The sequence below is a fragment of the Danio rerio genome, chromosome 19 (assembly GCF_052040795.2).
Source record: "Danio rerio strain M-AB ecotype USA chromosome 19, GRCz13ab, whole genome shotgun sequence".
Taxonomy (NCBI): domain Eukaryota; kingdom Metazoa; phylum Chordata; class Actinopteri; order Cypriniformes; family Danionidae; genus Danio; species Danio rerio.
Window position 1 is genome coordinate 12,732,448 of NC_141039.2, and position 14,380 is coordinate 12,746,827.

The 14,380-nt window shown below is 34.7% G+C and overlaps 1 protein-coding gene across 6 annotated transcripts in view; it reads right to left on the reverse strand.

Annotated features, from left to right (window-relative positions):
- Positions 1–4,313: 4,313 nt before the first annotated feature.
- ctdp1 (CTD (carboxy-terminal domain, RNA polymerase II, polypeptide A) phosphatase, subunit 1) overlaps positions 4,314–14,380 on the reverse strand; it is a 214,229-nt gene continuing 204,162 nt past the window's right edge. Inside the window, exons 13-14 of one of the 6 annotated variants that reach the window (XR_015515860.2) lie at positions 5,149–6,362; positions 4,314–4,960 (exon numbers count right to left, since the gene is read on the reverse strand). Coding sequence is in view for 1 of the 6 variants with exons in the window: in NM_001002873.1 (NP_001002873.1) it covers positions 6,203–6,362 (160 nt within the window). In the remaining 5 variants the exon portion in view is untranslated. 6 annotated transcript variants of the gene reach the window in all.

Genomic DNA, 14,380 nt, shown 5'->3' on the forward strand with positions numbered 1-14,380 from the left:
TGAGTTTAGGGATGGGGTTAGGTGCCACGCCTCCTTTTTAAAGTCGTACAATTTCGAATGACTGAACTCGAATTAGCCACTAAACTAACAAAACGTAAAATACTTACCTTTTCTCGTGAGATCAGGCTGGGAGGTCTAACAATATCGCTCCCGACTCCCGAGCGAGCGAGCACGCGTATGTATGTGAGTAAATGAGACACCGTGATGCTGTGTTTAGCTTGTTTGTTGCTGTCTGTGTGTGTGTGTATAAATGAGAGAGCTTGATGTTTCTGTCTGTATGTGTCACTTGCTTGGTGCTGTGTGTGTCTTTGTGTGTTTGTGTATGTGTAAATGAGAGAGCTTGATGTTTCTGTCTGTGTGTGTCACTTGCTTGGCATGCTTGGTGCTTTGTGTGTGTGTGTGTGTGTGTGTATGTGTGTGTGTAAATGAGAGAGCGCGGTGTTGCTGTCTGTGTGTGTCACTTGCTTGGCGCTGTGTGTGTGTGTGTTTATACAGACAGTGTGTTATAGGCTGTCTGGACTCTGTATAGCTGGGAGGTTTTCGGTTTTGTTCTCCCCTCTTCCCATTAGCAGAAACGGGCGTGGCGGGTATAAAACGGGAGCGGGTCAGGCAGCGGGACAGCGAATGCTGAACATAAGCTGGAGCGGTCGAGTTCGGGCTAGAACCTGGCGGGTGCGGGCGAGATTCAAAATTTAGCCCGGAGAAGATCTCTAGTGTACACATTTTCAGATCTCAAATTTCTTTTGCGAGTGCCATTTGCGCATGCTGTTCTCACATAAATGCACCAGAGGCCACCGTTGACCAACCGATCCACCCAGCCACCCCCTTCCCTAAACCCAACTGACAGTGTTTCAAAAGCTATCCAAAAAAAGCCTTCATGGCTGCCTGATTTTACCACATTTTCAGATCTTACAATGTTCTTACCCTGTTATTTACTTGTTTATTTAAATTTTTGCTTTTTGTAGGTTTTTTTTACCTGCTTTCTGGAAGCGTTCCTCACAGAACTCAAACCCAGTCGTCATGGTCAACTCCTCACGGCATCTCAAGTCGGCCGCTGTACGTGGTGAGCTACTGAGCAAACTGGTAACAATGGAAAAGCCGTTCACATGGAGGACAGCGGTCAGCTGGTAGTGCGAAAAGAAACAGAAGCCATCAGCGGTGTCATACCGACTTGTAGCCTTCGTTTCAAAGACGAAACAGCCATTTGTAGCTCTGGCTACATAATTTGCAAGGGTTTATTTTCACAATGACCCTGTGTTGAATTATTCAGTATATCTTCAGTATTCAGTATATCTTTTATCTATTTTCCTTCGGCTTAGTCTCTTATTAATCTGGGGTCGCCACAGCGGAATGAATCGCCAACTATTTCAGCATATGTTTTATGCAGTGGATGTCCTTCCAGCAACCCAGTACTAGGAAACACCCATATACTCTCGCAATCATACACTACAGCCAGGCTTATTCAATTCACCTGCATCGCATGTCTATGGACTGTGAGGGAAACAGGAGCACCCGGAGAAAATCCAAGCCAACACAGCGAGAAGGTGCAAACTTCACACCGAAATGCTAACAGGCCCAGCCGGGTCTCGAACCAGCAAGCTTCTTGCTGTGAGGTGACAGTGCTAAACACTAAGCCACCCCCATTTGTGTTTAACAGTAGAAAAAAAAGGTTGATAAAAGTGGAAGAGGAGTAAATGATGACAGAATATTCTTTTTAAACTGTCCATCTCAAAAGGCAATGTTCAGTTCAAGCAGTAAAGTTGTTTTTCATCTTTGCTTTGGGAAATGTAATATATTGCTGCTGCTCAGAGCGACATTTAGATGAATATGTTAATACTGTATGTGCAGTCCACTGTGCACTCATTAACAAAAACACACACCAACAACAAAATGACAGCAATGAGAAAATAAAGCTGTTAGGGATAAAAGTTAAGGACATGTTTGCAGTTCATCAGCACTGATGTTGACAGATGAGGGTTTTGCAATTCTACTGTAATGCTTTAGTATAAATTATATTTATTAGACTATTAGCTTGGTAAATCTAATGTCACTGTTTCCGGGTGCACTGATCAGATGGCAAACGCAAATAACAAATCATGCAAATATGCACTTGAGACATGTAACTCAAATAGGAAAGTCATGATTCCAGCCGAAAAAGTCATTTTCAGCGTAGTGTTCTGCATGCATGTTTAAAGGCTTGCATATGTAATGTGTGATATTTGTCTTTTCTCTCATTCATTCTTTTTCTTTCTTTTTCATTCTTTTTCTCAATCATTCTTCCTTTCTTAGTCATCCATTCATTTTCTATCTTATTCATTATTTTTCTTAATCATTCATTCTTTTTATCTCATTTATTCTTTTCTATCGTATTCGTTCCTTCTCTTATTCATTCATATTCTTTCTTATTCATTATTTTTTCTTATTCAATCATTTTCTTTACACTTTCATTCATTTTCTTTCTTATTCATTCATTCTTATTCATTTATTCTTTTTCTATTTTATTCATTCATGCATTCTTTCTTTTCTATCTTGTCATTCATTTCCTTTCATATTCATTCTTTTCTATCTTATTTATTCATTCATTTTCTTTCTTATTCATTCTTTTCTGTCTTATTTATTTATTAATCCATTTTCTTTTTATTCATTCATTTTTATTTTTTTTATCTTATTCATTCATGCATTCCTTCTTTTCTATCTTATTAATTCATTCTTTTCAATCATTCTTTTTATTTTTTATTCATTCATTCATATTCATTTATTTTCTTATTCATTCATTCTTTTTCTTTCATATATATTTATTCATTCATTTTCTTTTTCAATCATTCATATTCATTCATTCTCTATCTTATTCATTAACTTTCTTAATTATTTTTTTATCTTATTCATTTATTCATTCATTTTTCTTATTCATTCATTCATTCTTTCTTTCATATATATTTATTCATTCATTTTCTTTTTTATTCATTTATATTCATATTCATTCATTCTCTATCTTATTCATTCATTTTCTTTATTAATTTATTATTTTTCTATCTCATTCATTCATTCATTTTCCTATTCATTCATTTTCTTTAATATTCATTTATTCATTCTAATTCATTTTCTTTCATATTCATTCATTCATTCATTCATTCATTCATTCATTCATTCATTCATATTCATTCATTCATTCATTTTCTTTCATATTCATTCATTTTCTTTCATATTCATTTATATATTATTTTTTCTTTTCCTCCGTTAATTTTTATATTATTTCATTATTCCTTCCTTTCCAAGTTCAAACTACACACCCCATTGTAAAATATGCAGAATTTGTTGTTTGTTTTGTCCTATACATGACCAGTTTACAGTTTGACTGCTATGCTATCACAAATTGTGAAAATGACAATTTACAATAACAAGTTTAATGAAGACTTTAAAACCAAGTGGACTTCTCTGCTGGCTGTTGCTTTAACAATTTGGTAAAAAAAAAAAGTGTTTTGTCTTTATTCTTGTTTATGTAAAGTACTTTGAATTGCCACTGTGTATGAAATGTGCTATATAAATAAACTTGCCATGCCTATGATAAATTTAAGTAAACACACTTTTCCTGCACCAGAAACCCTTTTACAAGCACCACATTGAAAACATTGCACACTTCAAGCACAGGTAAGTGCCCTTGACAAACAATCTGTAAGACATACAGTACAGTACTCTCTCATTTCTGTATGCTCAAAAGATTGTTTTTAAACCAACATAAACTTTGTCATAGCATTTATATAATGCTGCTCTCTAATGATTTGAAATGATTCTTTGATTCTGACATGAACTGTTTTACATAAAATCATCTGCTAAATTAACACATGTAAATAAAACACTAATCTCAACATTATTTATAAAACGTAATATAAAATGTAGCGTTTAAATCAACACAATCTCAAGGCAATTCGTAACAATTTGATTTAGTGGCTAATTCGTATGAATTCGTATGATCTAATTCATACAATTTAGTACGATTTGCTCAACCCCCAATGACGGTTGGGTTTAGGGGTGGGGTTAGGTGTCACGCCTCCTTTTTAAAATCGTACAATTTCATACGACTGAACTTGTACGAATTTGTACGAATTAGCCACTAAACTGGCAAAACGTAAAATACTTACGTTTTCTCGTGAGATCAGGCTGGTTTAAATACATATGAGAGTCCTGAAGTATAAACAAATGTGGTAAATAATTTGACAACAGATGAACAAAATACTTTTGGTGTTATTGCACACTTGTTTTAATGTAAATTATTATTAAAAACAAAACAAGTCAAAAAAGCTCAAAACACTGGCTTATAAAACAAATCTTTATTAAATGAAAAGCATTTCTTTGTCAGGTACGAAATAGAATATACAAATACTTTACACTGTCGAAAACATCAACACAATTAAACAGAAGGAAAACCCATCAGTCAAAAACATCACAGGTGCCAGAACTGCACAAACAATCGGAGAAACATCTCAAAACGTGTTAGATCTGGACGTCTAGTGGTTCAAACAAGTTTAGCATGAATCCAAAAACTGGCCTTTAGACGAGCAGTCTTGATGGGAGTTTTACAGGTCCAGATCTGACCAGTGTGTACAGTGACGGTTCAGGGTGGCGCGAAAGCCAACCAAACACCCGGTTTAATGCTGCCACAGTGTTCAATATCAGCACCTGAAGCTGAATGATGAAGATGTTGATGATGATGTACGTATGCTGATGACGTCACAAAGTGAAAAGTCTTAAAAAAAAAAACCAACAGAAATTTTGACAGTTACAGGACTAGTTCACAGAAACGCAACGAATCTGTCATCCTTTACTGCCCTTCATGCCAATCCAAAGTGTCATTTCCTGTTTTTTGTGAAACAGAATTACAAATCCTTAAATGTCTGAGCAGCCCTTTTATCGACAACAAAATTGGATAGTGATTTATGTCAAACTGCTAGAACAGGGGTGGCTAACCCTGTTCCTGGAGAGCCACCTTCCTGCAGATTTCAGTTGCAACCCATATCAAACACACCTGAACCATTAGGACCTGAACAGCGTGATAATTACAGGCAGGTGTGTTTGATATGGGTTGCAACTGAAATCTGCAGGAAGGTGGGTCTTCGGGAACAGGGTTGGCCACCCCTGTGCTAGAAAAACAACAACAAAATATTAATAAAAGTGGTCCATATGATTCATGAGAATACTTTCTAGTGGTCAAAACCATACATTTTTATATACAATAAACAACAGAAATCTTCCACTCCAAAAAGCTAAAAAAAAATAAATAAAAAAAAAGACTGAAGAAGTCAAATGGATTATAAAAATGGTGCACTGACATTATAATCGATGGCTATTGATCAAACGATGTCAAATCCACTACAAAAGCCCCTGATTTGAAGTAAACAATGACTTTTCTCAAATAAATCTCTTGTATGGCTTGAAAATATGTGTATACGTCATAATAAGGTTGTTTTTCACTGTTCAAAATTAATGTTCACTGTATGAAAAACAACAGTTCATCTCATTATGTAGATTCCTAACATAAGCATGAGTAAATGATGACAGTTTCTTTGTGAACTATTCCTTTAACTTGCAAAAACAACACCAATCTTGTTTGCTGTGTTTTTAAGGTAATAATGGCTGTGGGTGTGTCTAAAGGTGCTGGTGTTCTGGGATTGGTGCAGCACAGTGTCAGTCACACAGGGGCATCAGTGGTACTGCACGACGCACACAACGAAAAGGAAAAAAAAAAAAATAGATGACCGGACACATTGGGACGTCTGAGTTTGACTGCTGGTGAAGACCATTAACCCCTTCAAACATCATCTGTTGCTCACAGGTCTCATCTGCAGGTCGTTTCAGACTCTTTGGCATTCGTCACCAATCAGCGGAAATATATCATTTCATTTACACCGACATAAAAATGAGTTTCGCAACTGGAACAAAATAAGATCAATCAGACACAGAAGCTCTACTTCCCACACCGCTACGTACTGTAAATTCACAATAAAACAACTTTGTGTTGGACTTGTTCTACTAAAACTCTGTACAAATTTGTACATGACTATCTATTTTGTAAACCTTTTTGTTTTCACTCACACACACACACGAACACATTTATTTGCGCTGTATAACAGCGACAAAAATGCATGTTTTGTCTCAGGTACCTCATGAGAACACATTAGTTCATTTGCATCGTCGCCCAATCAGCTCACATGAAGTCATTTAGCTCCGCCTCCAGCGCAGCAGCCATTTCATCGGCCTCCGAACTGCTGCCCTCATCGTCTTCATTGGAGTCTTTACTGGAGTCGCCATCCTCTTCATCCTTATCTTCATCCTCTCTGGCCTCCTCCAGTTTTCTTTTATGGCCCCTAAAGATAGAAAGCACAGAGGCGTTGGTCAGTCAAAGAAGCTCATTGGTTCAAAGCCGTTTAGTTGCCAGGGTTGTGCATGGCAGTGTCGAGTGCTGTTGACAGTGATTGGTTGCAGCTCTCTGTCATGGTTTGCAGGCTGTTGGTCCACATGTCACCATCTGCACCTGCATCTGACAGGCACCAGTGGAGAGCATCGGTGCCAGGAGTCTAGTGCACTTCAAAACTCAAAATGCTATCCTAACATACACTCCAAAACATTTGGTGGAGGATTTGCTTCAGAACTATTTTCACTCTGAACGTGGGGGTACATTTCATAAATAAATCTAAAGAACTCAGAAACTGGAGAGAAAAAGAATCAGGAAACCATAAAAAGATAACATGTAAATAACAATTAAATATGAAATTTTAAAGTGGAAAGGAAAACAGCCAGATGTTGGAAGTCAAAATTAATCGATTCTCATAATGGAGTAACTTAATTTCAACAACAACTAGGTTACACTAAACACTAACGCTAGACATTATTTGAGTTGAGATTGAGATGTTGGAGATGCCGAGCAACTTATTATTATGTTAAAGAGAAAATGGCTTGGAGAAAACTATCATTCAGATGCTGTGCAAAATGAGCACCAGTTTTAGTTTGCACCAGACACATTTTTACAATCACTTACAATCACAGAAACTGCATTTATGAAGTACGCTTCACACCGGTGAGTGGGTTTGACAAACCACCTCTTTTTCTCAAAAAACAAAAACAAAACTCCCTTCTCCTTAATAGAGCACAAAATTCTCTGAGCACTAACCATGCATTTGTAGAACTAGCACTTCTTGTGTGTATTACTGCTTCTTGTTGAATGCTGAATTCCTTCTCAATTGTAAGTTGCTTTGGACAAATATATCTGTTAAATCAGTGGTCCTCAACCACCAGGCTGCGGATTACTATCTGGTCCGTGGATCAATTGGCAGCGTGTATCACAAGAAATCATTAATTATTTACATTTTATTTATTACCCGAGTCTGAACAATCTTTTATTTTGACAAAAGTTTTTTTCTGAATGATCGTATTCTCTCGCCTACATCTCAGTCACTTGAGAGCCCAAATTCAAGTCACAAGCAGCAAAATTAGTAAGAAACAGACATCTTTGGAAAGTTTCTTTGCTAAGAGAAAAGGCCCAGTGAAGGACTTGCCAAGGGATGGATCTGCAACTCATTTGTCAACAAATTAAGTGAATCCACCATGTCTGCGCAAAAAGATCAACTGCTGGAGATCGCAAATGATGGTGGCCTTTAGGGGCCGTTCGCAAACTGCATCTTTTCCAGAGTTTGCACAATTCATTATTTCCAATGGAGGTGTGCAGCTTGCTCACGCAAAAGGTGTGATGTGCTCAGGCCTTCCAGACGACCCAGTTGAATGAATCCCACGAGTCAAGTGACAAGAACTAATCAATCAGCTACAGCTTGTATGGAATACACATTTCATTAGACTAATTATCTCAGACAAACACAGAACACACGAACACCGCAGTGCTTTGGAATTTTCTCTATAAATAAAACTTGTATCAGAGTGACAGCAATGTTTTGTCAGCTTGTCATCCTCTGAGAAAACGGTTGATGGTCGCCTAGCAATCTACGAACCGTTATTAACCATTATCATTTCTTTTTAAATGATATCATTCTCTGTGGTTCATGATATTTAGGTAAACAAACCCTGAACAAAGTACTGTACATTTTTATTTAATTGATTTTCAGACTTTTTATTGGCTTGTTACAACAAGTGTTAAATGTTATTTTACATTTCGATAGACACATTTCTGGAAAAACAAACAAGCAGTCAGATATTATTTACACATTTAAAAATCCACAGCTTGAGTTATAGAATAAACAAAGTAACATCTCTTACTGTACACCAATACAGAGTGTTTGTTTGTTTGTTTTTTTGGCTGTGTTGCAGAAAAACAGAAGAGTTGCACTCGAAATCTTTATTTGCATACAATCCTATTTCAGTCGATTACACTCATGGTTACAGCAAGCTATCTAAATGCAGAGTGTGACAGTCTTATTTTTGTGACAAAGTAAGAGTGAAAGTTCATGATGAAATCTGAACACAAGTAATAACAAGAGATGCATTTGAATAACATTTCCTTCCATAACTAATATAATGGCACACCATATGTATCTAAAGCTATTGTGTTTAGCATAACTTTACACACAAATGTGACTTGCATTTGACAAATCAGAATCAAACACTCCTGTGCTGGCCAATAGTTTGACTTCCTGAGGTAGACATATAACACTAGGGTTAAGCAGCTTACCGCTACATATAAACACCTGGACTTGCTAGAAAGTGCTACTGATCACAATAGTGCTATTGATACACCAACTAAAAATAACGCAAATACAAAAATGCAAATGTTCTTAGCAGTTCCAATCACTCCCTTTTACAATCACACAATCAACCACAGAGATTACTGTATGTCTGGCCATGAAATAATGCATCTTCTCTCATGTATTTGCATTGAAGTGCTTCTGACAGAAAGATGATGCAACACTGTTCTGCTCACAACCGAATGAATGCTGCTCTCTTAAACACAGTCCTGAACAGATGATTCATAATAAATGTGATGGTCTGCTGATAAGCGAAAAGGATTCGGTTAAAATGCTAATTGTCTCAAAGGGCCCATCAATCACTGACGGTTTCTGTCTGGAAGAAATACGGTTTAAAAGTGGAGGTCAGGAAGGTTTTTTTTTAAACATCTGAAAGAAATTAGCTCTTATATTCAGCAAGGGCACGTTCAGTTGATGAAAAATGACAGGAAATAAAATTTTTTAAGTTTTAAAAGATTGCTGTCAAATATATGCTATTCGACAGCGTTTTAACTTCAAAACTTACAATTGTGTGTTATAAAGTCCGACTTGAAAAACACAAACTTGCAATACTGAGAAAAAGGATTCAGTTCTGACTCTATGATATGCACTGCCAAGTTTATACGGTCTCGCAAATGGAAAAAAAAACTGTATCACAAGATGAAAAAAAAAAAAAAAAAAAATATATATATATATATATATATATATATATGGTGATGAAGAAACTAAGGATTTGAAAATACTTGTAACAAGGATTCTTTAATCCATGTCTGTGTTGCTTTAAGAAAGCAACCATTTATTCATGTATTATTAATTTTATAATTTTATTTAAACGTTTGATTATTAGTCATTTATAGAATTATCATTATATCATTTTATTGATTATTACTTAATGATTTGATTATTATTATTATTGATTATTCTTTGCCATTTCATTATGTTTTTATATTTTGTTTTGACTATTTTCCTATGAATATTGCTTAATTATTATTTCATTTTTCCATATTGTAATAATCTTATGACTGTGGATTAAAGCGACACTTGTTTTCATGAGTAAGAGATAAAAGATTGTCTCCATTTAAGGTCTGTATTGTCTCTGGACAATGTTGTGAAGCAGTAATCTTCCATTTCTGTTGCTTGTGGTATAATAACACTTGTTGCATTTATCCTGGCCAGACAAAGTCTAAACACTGAATCATACACAACAAAGATTATTCATTAAACTCTGCTCTTTCTTTATCATCATTCCTTTGTCTCTTGCTTTTGTTTTTCTTTGGATTTTTCAATCAAATCCTATAATGATAGTAAGAATGTCATTCAGCTGAATAACGGTTAACAGGTTTGGGTACTGGGTGGTTCTGTTGGCTATTGTCTAAATGTTCAAAGAAAATCATTTTCTGACAGGATCTGGCATCCAGGGCTAGATTTTATTTTTCTTGCATGGAGAGTGTGTTCTAACAGTGAATATTGCATGATTTAAAGATGTCAGACCTTAAGATTGCTGATTTATCAGTCAGAATTCTGAGATAAAAAGTTGTCTTTTTTTTTTAAAGTTTTTTTTTTTATTTATTTTGTGGCAGAAACGTTTTCAACATTAATAATAATAATAAGCATTGTTTCTTGAGCATCAATTATATTAAAAAGAATTTAATCACGCAAGATTTAAAAATTGAGTAATGATGCTTTAAAATTCAGCTTTAAAATAAAATAAAATAAAATAAAGTACAGCATTCATTCTTAAAAATTGTAAATTGAGTAATGTTATATGTTGGTTTCCCTCAATCTTCATTGGCACAATTGCAGTTGGTTCAAAATGCGGCAGCTAGACTTTTTACAGGCACCAAAAAACATGCTCATATCTCACCAGTTTTAGCATCCCTTCATTCGCTTCCTGTTAATTTTAGAATTAAGTTAAAGATTTTACTTATTGTTTTTAAAGCACTATATGGGCAAGCACCTTCTTTTATATCAGAACTTATGAACCTACAGTCAACTCATCAGTCTCTTTGGTCGTCAAATTTTACCGCAAATTTCTTGGTCATGACTTAAACGGAAAGGAGATAGGGCCTTTGCAGTCACTGCTCCATGTTTGTGGAACCAGCTGCCACCGGACATTACAAGGGTTTCTTCTCTCTCTATATTTTAAGTTTAGACTTAAGACACATTTTTATTCTATTGCCTTCCCAGGCTTTCAATCTTTATTGTGCTTTGTTGCTGTAATCCTCTTATTCCTATTATTAATTTTATTGTTATTTTACTGTTTTAGACTGTGTGCTATGGTTTTGTTCAGCACTTTGGTCAGTGCCAAACTAAAGTTAAATGTGCTTAATAAATAAACTTTACTTTCTTGCAGGTCTGCTCGATTTTGGGAAAAATCATAATCACGATTTTTTGGTCATATATATAATGACAATTATTCAAAACGTTTATCAGTTAAATTACTTATTAGCAATCCTGGGAATTTTTTTTTTACTTAATATTTCTCAAATGATGTTTAACAGAGCAGGGAATTTTAACAGTATTTCCTCTAATATTTTTTCTTCTGGAGAAAGGCTTATTTGTTTTATTTTGGCTAGAATAAAAGCAGGTTTAAATATTTTGAAACCCATTTTAAAGTCAATATTATTAGCCCCCTTAAGCAATATATTTTATGATTGTCTGCAGAAAAAAACTAGTGTTATGCAATGACTTGCCTTATTACCCTAATTAAGCCTCTGAATTGCACTTTGAATCTAAATGCTTATATTTTGAAAAATATCTAGTAAAATATTATGTACTGTCATTATAGCAAAGATAAAATAAACCAGTTATTAAAAAATGAGCTATTAAAACTATTATGTTCAGAAATAAGTTGAAAAAATCTTTCCATTAAACAGAAATTGGAGAGGAAAAGGGCTGCTAATATTCAGGAGGGCTATTAATTCTGACTTTAACTGCATATATACATTTATTTTCCATTCTGCAAAGGAAAGAAACAAACTGTGCTTTAAGCATCTTCACTGTAAGAATAAAGCTTTAGCTGCAAAAGTCCTTCAGTCAAAAGCAGTGAGGGATTTTCTCCTTTTGTTGTTTGATTAGTTTTAAAAACAGGCGGCAGCAGAAATATCGCGCACTGTCACTTGAATGGTTTCTCTTTCAAGTGTCTTTTGATCCTCAACTCATTTGTTTATTACACAAATGAGGGTTAATATAAATAATCACTAAACACTGCGTTTTGACACCTATTTGACTATTAAATCACTCACGTTAAGATGACTTTAGATGTGTGCGCTCTGCTTGTCTCAGTGTGCGAATGAGACCGAATGCTGACCGCATGCTTCTGACCGTGTGTGCCCGCCGCACACACCTAGAAGCACGCGGTCTTTTGAGCTTTTAAGAGCAACAAATGTGTACAACTGGAAAGGGGGCGGTATATGAAGCAATAATCGTTTTTTAGATTTATGGTTTTTCATAATCATCAGAAGCCAAAATCAAAATCGCATTTTCGATTATTTGCACAGTCCTACTTATTTAGTTGCTTTACTAATGATGCTAAAAAAATTCAGCTTTAAAATAAAATAAATTAAAATAAAGTACAACATCTTAAAAATGGCTTTATATATAAAATTAAGGTACATTTTATTCTGCAAAAAAGCTGCAGACTTATGGACCTTAAAGTAATGCTTGATAATGGATTTGTTGCATGAATAATAGATGTTACTCGATTTAAACATTACAGTTTAAAATGGATCTTTCTATGAGTAGATAATGAGAACTTAAAGTCATAATTCACTCAAATGAAAATAATAATAACATAATCACTCATACTCACATTCTAAACCTCTATCATAAGATACTTAAATAATAGATTTTATTTTGTTAAACAAAAGCTTAACATGTTTTTAGTCATTTTGGGAACTTAATGTGAGAAACAGCCTAAAATATTTGCATTTATGTGATTCACTTAATGTCAGAAGACATAATACAGTGCATTAGAAGCATTTATGGTGCTTTTTTGTTGCATGAAGGTAAAAATATATATATATATCTATATCTATATATATATCTATATATATATATATATATATATATATATATATATATATATATATATATATATATATATATATATATATATACTGGGTTGGAAAGAATTGGATTATTCATATACGGCTGACCCTTCCTGCAATATAGGAACCTCAGCTTCATATGCATGAAAGCCGACCGCATTAACACTGACATACACACACACACACACGACTACCTTGTAAGCAAGTTTTAAAAAAGTCAGATATAATAATCCTCTAGCAGTGCAAAATAAGCGAGACTGTCATTATATCTGCTGATGGTACAGACAGCTGCTTTGATCACTGGATAGTGTGTGTGTGTCTCCCATTTAGTGTAATGATGAATCCACTACCACCTGCTGATAAAGAACCAGTCTGACTACATGAATAAAAGATAAAAGCAAAGGGAGGACAGAAGATGGAAAACATTAGGAAAGAAAGTCAACCAGACAATGAAACAGGCCATGTGTTTGATATTTATGCACTGAGAATGAGGGAAGTGAGGTTCAGCGTTGAGTTTGTATAATTTTACTTTGTGTCCACGTAGCTAGCATAATTAGAAGAAATACAAGCAGGAATTGGTCTCAAAAAGGTCTCAAAGCAGTTCTCCATCATGCAAGTACTGTACGATGAGAATGAACACAAATGTGGACTTCATAAGAGGAGTCTTATATCTTTAATCAAAAGCACAGAGCAAAGAACAGCAGTGTTATTCAGACTGTCATTATTATACAACCCTGCTCTTTACGTGCCGTTTAATCTGGGTAAATCTGGCATCGCATATAGCTCAAAAAGAAAAACGTACAGTCAAAACTAAAATTGAGATAGAAGCTCACTGTCATCTATAATGAAAGTGAAAACTAGCCAATAAATACTGTTCAGCAGAAGCCTTCTCTATCTATTTTTTTTGTTTCCTGTCAAACTGATTGTCCTGTCTAAATCCCAATTGTGGTTTGAGAATAAACAGAAGATTTAAATGTTTTCATTGATTTAACGTGACTAACAAACACACAACTGCAACAACTTACTAATATGATTATCTGCAAATTGACCATCGCAGTTGCATCACATGATATTTTGTATAGCTTGCCAGTCATTCTAAATCAGTAATTTTTGGCAGCAATAATACGAAATGACTAACAAAAATCCCTGATATTCCATAAATTGGACCAAATAATATCCTGACTTACAATATCTGAAATAGAGCTTTAAAATTCCATAATATTCCATGACCCATGGGGAAATCTGTTTTATTTATTTTTTACTCAAAAAACAAACAAACAAAAAAAAAAAACGCAAAAATGTCTCGTGTCCCATCACTCTCTTTATTTTCTTCTTCTTCAAAAATGGAGATTAGAGTTTTTTAATCCTTTAATTTTTCTAGTTCCACTGGCTTAAACTTTGGTGAAGAACTTGGGGGTCTATTTTGATAGCTCTATCAAATTTGATGAACAAACTAAATTTGAATTATGAGAGACGTCATAGAAAATAAAGGAAGCCACACGTTTACCACTTTATGTCAGAATAACAACACATGCGAGCATGAGTGTCGTATAGCAGCAGTGAGAAGATTGAAAATAAAAAAGGATGTAAGGATGTCACCTGAGT